The following is a 6,000-nucleotide window of genomic DNA, read 5'->3' as shown; positions in this document are numbered from 1 at the left end:
AGTGCAAAAGAAGGCCAGCATGGATGGACCGGGATCTCCTGGCAGCTCTAACACAAAAAGGACCTACACGGAAGGTAGAAGCAGGAACAGGCTACTTCAGAACAACACAGAGACATTGTCTGCCCATATAGGAATGGAGTCAGGAAAAGCCAATGATCAGCTGGAGCTGAACCTTGCAAGGGAGGTGAAGAGCAGGAAGAAATATTTCTCAAAGTACATATTGGCAGCAAAAGGAAGACTAAGGAGAATATGGGGTCATTGCTTAGTGGGGTTGGGGACTTAGTGACAAGGGATGTGGAAATGGCTGATTTACTCAATGCCTTTTTGCATCAGTTTTCCATAGTAAGCTTTACCCTCAGGCCTCTTAGGTCCCTGACCTTTCTAGCTGAGTTTGTGAATCAGTACCCATGGTTGAAGGAGATAAGCATAACTTAAGTCAATTAGACCTGCACAAGTCAATGGCACCAGATTGGATTCATCCTACAGTGCTGAAGGAGCTGGCTTATGTCACTGCAAGGTTGTGCTCTATCGATCATCTTCAAAATGTCAATTGAGGGAGATTCCTGATGACTGGAACTAGGCAAATGCCACATCCATCTTCAGAAATGGCAAGAAGGAGGATCCAGGGAACTACAGGCTGATCAATCTCACCTCAGTCCCTGGGAAGATTATGGGCCCATTGCTACACACATGAAGGACAAGAAGGTGATTGGGAAGAGTTACAATGGATATCCGGAGGACAAATCTTGTCTAACAAACTTCCTAGCTTTCTATGATGAGATGACTGGCACTGTGGATGAGGGCAAGGCAGTGAATGTTGTATACCTTGACTTTAGCACGTAGTCTCCCATAGCCTCCTTATCACCAAAGTGTTGGGATATGGGCTGGATAAATGAACGATAAGGTGGGTGGAAAATTGACTGGACTGCTGAATTCAAGAAGTGGATATCAGTGGTGTGAAGTGCAGCTGGTGAGAAGTAACTACTGCTGTCCCTCAGGGATCAATACTGTGGCCAATAATGTTTAATGTCTTCATTAATGAGCTGGATGATGGGATGCAATGTTCTCTCAGTGAATTTGTGGAGGACACCAAAATGGGGAAAGCAGTCGGTACGCTGGATGGCAGGGTTGATATTCATAAGGACCCGGACAGTTTGGAGAAATAGGTTGGCATGAACATCATAAAGTTTGACAAAAGTAAATATGACATCTTGCATCTGGGTAAGGACAATCCTGTGCAATCAGTAGAGGCTAGTGGCTGACTGTCTAAGAAGCAGCTTTGCAGAAAAAGAGCCTGGTAGACAAATAGCTGAATAGGAGATGGCAGTGTGTTCATGTGGCAAAGAAGGCAATACACATCCAGGGCTCTGTTAGCAAGGGTCTAGCCAGCTAGCCCAGGGAAATGATCTGACCCCTCTATTCAATGCTTGTGAACTCCATTTGCAGCACTGTGTCCAGTCCAGGGCTCTCCAGGCCAAGAAAGACAGTGATATACTGGAGTGAGTTCCTTGGAGGGCCATGAAACTAATCACTGGGCTGGAGCACATGACATGCAAGGAGAGGCTGAGAGAACTGGATTTGTTCATCCTTAAGAAGAGAAGGCTAAGAGGAGACCTTATTTCTGTCTATAACAAGCTGATGAGATGAGGATACAGAGGAGATGGAGCCAGACTGTTCCTGGAGGTATACGGCAACAGACACTAATTGGAACATGCTAAATTCTTACTAAATATAAGGGATTTTGTTTGTTTCTTTATTATTTTCCATGAGACTGGCCATATACTTCAACAGGTTCCACAGAGTTTGTGATATTTATGACTTCCAGAAGTCCCTTCCAACCTAAATTATTCTACAATTCTGTTTTAATGATTCTATACTCCAATACATGTTTATAACCATCTTTATTGCTGTTGTTGGTGCAGGGATAAAGAATGGAATCAAAGAACATCACCACTACTGTGACAGAATTTGTCCTGTTGGGCCTGACACAGAGTTGCAAGCTGCAGTGTTGTCTCTATGTGACCTTCTTTCTCATCTGTGTGATAACATGGCTGGTGAACTTCACCATCATTGCAACTGTAGCTGCTGATCACGAGCTCCACACACCCATGTACTTCCTCCTGGCCAACTTGGCTTTCCTTGATGTCAGTGATTCCACAGTCAATACTCCCAAACTGCTGTCAGGCCTCCTCACCCAACATACAATGATCTCGTTCAATGAGTGTTTCCTCCAGACGTTCTTCCATTTCATTGCTGGTGTGATGGCTTTTTTCCTTGTAGGGATGACAATTGGTTGGTATGTGGCCATCTATGAGCCACTGCATTATGTGTCTATCATGAACTGGAACATGTGCACAGGATTGGTGTCAATTGCATGGTGCAGTGGATTTGTTCACTCTACTATACAAACTGGTTTTCTTTTCCAGCTATCATTCTGTGGCCCCAGTGTACTGGACAATTTCTACTGTGATGTCCCTCAAGTCATCAAACTGGCCTGCACTGGTACCTGCATGGCTGAACTACAGATAGTGTTTAATAGTGGAGAGATTCTCATTATTCTTTTTGGAATCTTGATTATTTCTTACACTGTCATCTTGCTGAAGATAAGGACATGCACCACAGAAGGGAAATGAAAAGCCCTGTCTACCTGTGGAACCCAGATAACCGTTGTGAGCTTAATATTCATCCCCTGCATCTTCATCTATGCTCGGCCTTATAAGAAATTAGCTATGGACAAGGTGGCCTCCATTGTTTATACTGTGGTCACTCCAGTGCTAAAACCGATGATCTACACACTGAGAAACACTGAGATGAAGAAGGCCATCAGGAGAACACTGGGGAAAATCTTTCTCTCAGGAGGGATACAGAAGCAAGACCAGCCAGCAGATCCAACGAGATCAGATATGATGCATCCATGAGAAAACGGTGTTCACCACTGAGATTCCTGCTCCTTCAATAAGCGAGCAAATTTCTAGGTGTGAGATGGGGACAACATTCCCCTCACATCAGTTTAGGAAGGTCAGTCACTTGTTTTCTTGTTCTCCATGGAGTGCGCAATACAGTGTAATTTGTAGGGCCTAATGAGAGATTTCTGTAATAATCACCTGCAAAGACAGCACCATGGCACACCCTGGATACTGACCATGCTAAGGGCCCTAACCATGCCCTTGTTCTCTCCTGTGGAAATCACAGCTGGACCTTCCACTCCAGCACAAGTCTCACTTCTCTTTAGCAATATAGCATAGTTTCATCTCTAGGTTAACACACCTGAAAGCTAGCTTTGTAAACTTGATTGTTATTTCTGCCTGTCACATAATTACAAAGGGTTTCTATAGTACTGTCAGCTGTAGGTTTAGTGCACTCCCTTTTTCCCCCCTTATCCTCACTTCAGGTGGACTGCATAGCTTTTAGGATCCCTCCAGGAGTGGAGCATCCTGATCCCACATTAGACAACATGGATGTGGCTGAGGGATAAGATTGTCCCAGGGATCACTCAAAGGTGCTCCAGGGATGGAGGTTCCATCCCCTCACCATTCCTTTCTTCTTTGTTCTGCCCCATCCTACAGTTTCATCCCAGCAATCCTTACATGATCATGGTCTCCTACAAATCCACAGAGCCTTCTACACAGAACAGACATTCTGAACACAATGCTATAGCAGGACAAATGTGGCAAGTGGGGAGGCAGACCTCCCATATTGTTTCCTGCATTAGAAAGAAATTCAAATTTCTTTGTAGATCCTTGTAGAGGATCTTAAAAGTTTTTTAAGAAATGTCAGGCCCAAAACTGGGCCACCTGGAACCAGGCAGAGACCTGGGGGAGCAGGATGGATGCAGACAAGAGGACATTCTGTCTGCAGGAATATCTGACATCACCTTAAGGAGGATTTTGGGTGGAGGAGAAACCTTAGAAGTTTCTAGAACTGCCCACGAAAGTGCTGCTGAGCATCAAGCCACCTAACCTACAAGTGACCTATTCTGAGGCTCACACTCAGAATTAGCATAGTACTTTGGATCTCAAATGCAGAGAAGTGTCCTGTGTGCTCCAAGTGGTGGGCTAACAAAGGCCTGTGGGGTAGGTACTGTGCTAGAGGTGATGAAAGTTCTGTGCACTGTGGGTGCAGCCAGACTCCCCTCAAAGGGGCTAGCTGTGGGCAGTATGGATGTGAACGCTTCTGGTCCTTTGGCTGAGGTAAATCACTTAGATGACATAGACAAAGACTAGTTGTCTTTCACTGCTGAGGGAGTGCTGAAGGACTGGTTTCAGGGCCAATTACATGACAGGAGTGCAAAGGGACAGAAACTCTGCTCCAGAAACTGTGGGACTGCTCAGAATGGTGGTAACCATGCTCCTCAAGGATCATGGATCCAGCCCTAACTGAAGAAAGTTCCCTAGTACATCAGAGACCTGTTCATGGCCACCATTCCAGAGTGGGTATGCTGCTGTCCAGGTGCAGGTGCCTCTTGCTGGGTTTAGAGGGATGTGGTTTCATGTGTGGCAAACAAGCCATGGTCAGGGTACTGATTTGCCAGGTGCAGGAGTCATGGGATGAGGTAAGCGGACTAAGCACCAGAGAACCAGAACAGGATTGCAGGAAGAGGCAGAGCAGAGGCAATAGCCAAAGTCCCTTGTGGCAATGAAGGACGTACAACTGGAGGGCACACTTTATCGAGTGGTGAGGAAGACTCCCAGGATGGGGGAGGCTGGATGCTTGTGGCCTTTGACAGGAGGAGAAAGGCACTCTGTGTAAGGCACTCATTTTCTTTTGCCAGAGGATTGGTAGGACAGATAAGGAAGGGGATAAATAACAGAAAAACCCTACTTTATGTGCTACTGTATTTGGATTCTTATAGTATGCAAAAGAAAGGGTTTCACAAGGACTGAGAACACTACGATTTTTGAGGGTGCAATGCCCTCTGGGCTATTATTGGAAGACTTTGTGGATGGAGCCATAGTTAATCCACTTTACACCTACCCTGTCTACAGAATATGTACTACAGTAAGAAAGCCATCCTCTCTGAAATCCTGATTTCCCATCAAAAGGAATTATTTGGCTGATTCAAGTCCATAATATGATGGGTGAGCAATTGGCTGACGGGTCAGGCTCAAAGAGTTATATAGTAAATGGGGTTACATCAGGCTGGCAGCCAGTCACCAGTGGGGTTCACCGGGGCTCAATTTTAGGGCCAGTGCTCTTTAGTGTTTTTATAAGTGATCTGGACACAGGCGTTGAATGTACATTAAGTAAGTTTGCTGATGATATTAAACTAGGACGAGCTGTGGACTCCCTCGAGGGTAGAGAGGCCTTACAGAGAGATCTGGGTAGACTAGAGAGCTGGGCAATCATCAATCATATGAAATTTAACAAGAGCAAGTGCCGGATTCTGCACCCAGGATGGGGTAATCCTGCTTATACAAAAAATTGGGGGACAAGAGGCTGAAGAGCAGCCCTGCAGAAAGAGATCTGGGGATCTCGGTTGATGGTGATTTGAATATGAGTCAACAGTATGCCCTGGCAGCCAAAAGGGCCAGCCATGTCCTGGAGTACATCAAGCACAGCATAGCTAGCTGGTCAAGGGAGGTGATTGTCCCACTCTATACTGCACTGGTGCAGCCCCACCTCGAGTACTGTGTGCAGTTTTGGGTGCCTCAGTGTAAGGAGGACATCAAACTATTAGAGTGTGTCCAGAGGAGGGTGACCAAGATGGTGGAAGGCCTTGAGGGCAAGACTGACCTGGTTTGTTCAGCTTGGAGAAGCCTGAGGGGTGACGTCATCGCAGTCCACAACTTCCTCAACAGGGGCAGCGGAGGGGAGGTGCTGATCTCCCCACTCTGGTGACCAGCGATACAGCACAAGGAAATGGAATGAAGCTGCGTTGGGGGAAGTTCGGATCGGACATTAGGAAAAAGTTCTTCACTGAGAGGGTGGTGGGTCACTGGAACAGGCTCCCTAGGGAAGTGGTCATGGCACCAAACCTGTCAGAGCTGAAGGGGCGTCTGG

At 46.3% G+C, this 6,000-nt stretch overlaps 1 protein-coding gene across 1 annotated transcript; it reads left to right on the top strand.

Moving 5' to 3' along the window:
- Positions 1-1,931: 1,931 nt before the first annotated feature.
- LOC127026444 (olfactory receptor 4D1-like) lies at positions 1,932-2,918 on the top strand. The gene is given in 1 exon segment (XM_050911690.1): positions 1,932-2,918. A coding segment is annotated over 1 exon segment (987 nt).
- Positions 2,919-6,000: the final 3,082 nt, after the last annotated feature.

The sequence above is a fragment of the Gymnogyps californianus genome, chromosome 28 (assembly GCF_018139145.2).
Source record: "Gymnogyps californianus isolate 813 chromosome 28, ASM1813914v2, whole genome shotgun sequence".
NCBI classification, from domain to species: Eukaryota; Metazoa; Chordata; class Aves; order Accipitriformes; family Cathartidae; genus Gymnogyps; species Gymnogyps californianus.
The sequence above is the reverse complement of the archived record's forward strand: the minus strand, read 5'-3'. Positions and strand labels throughout refer to the sequence as shown.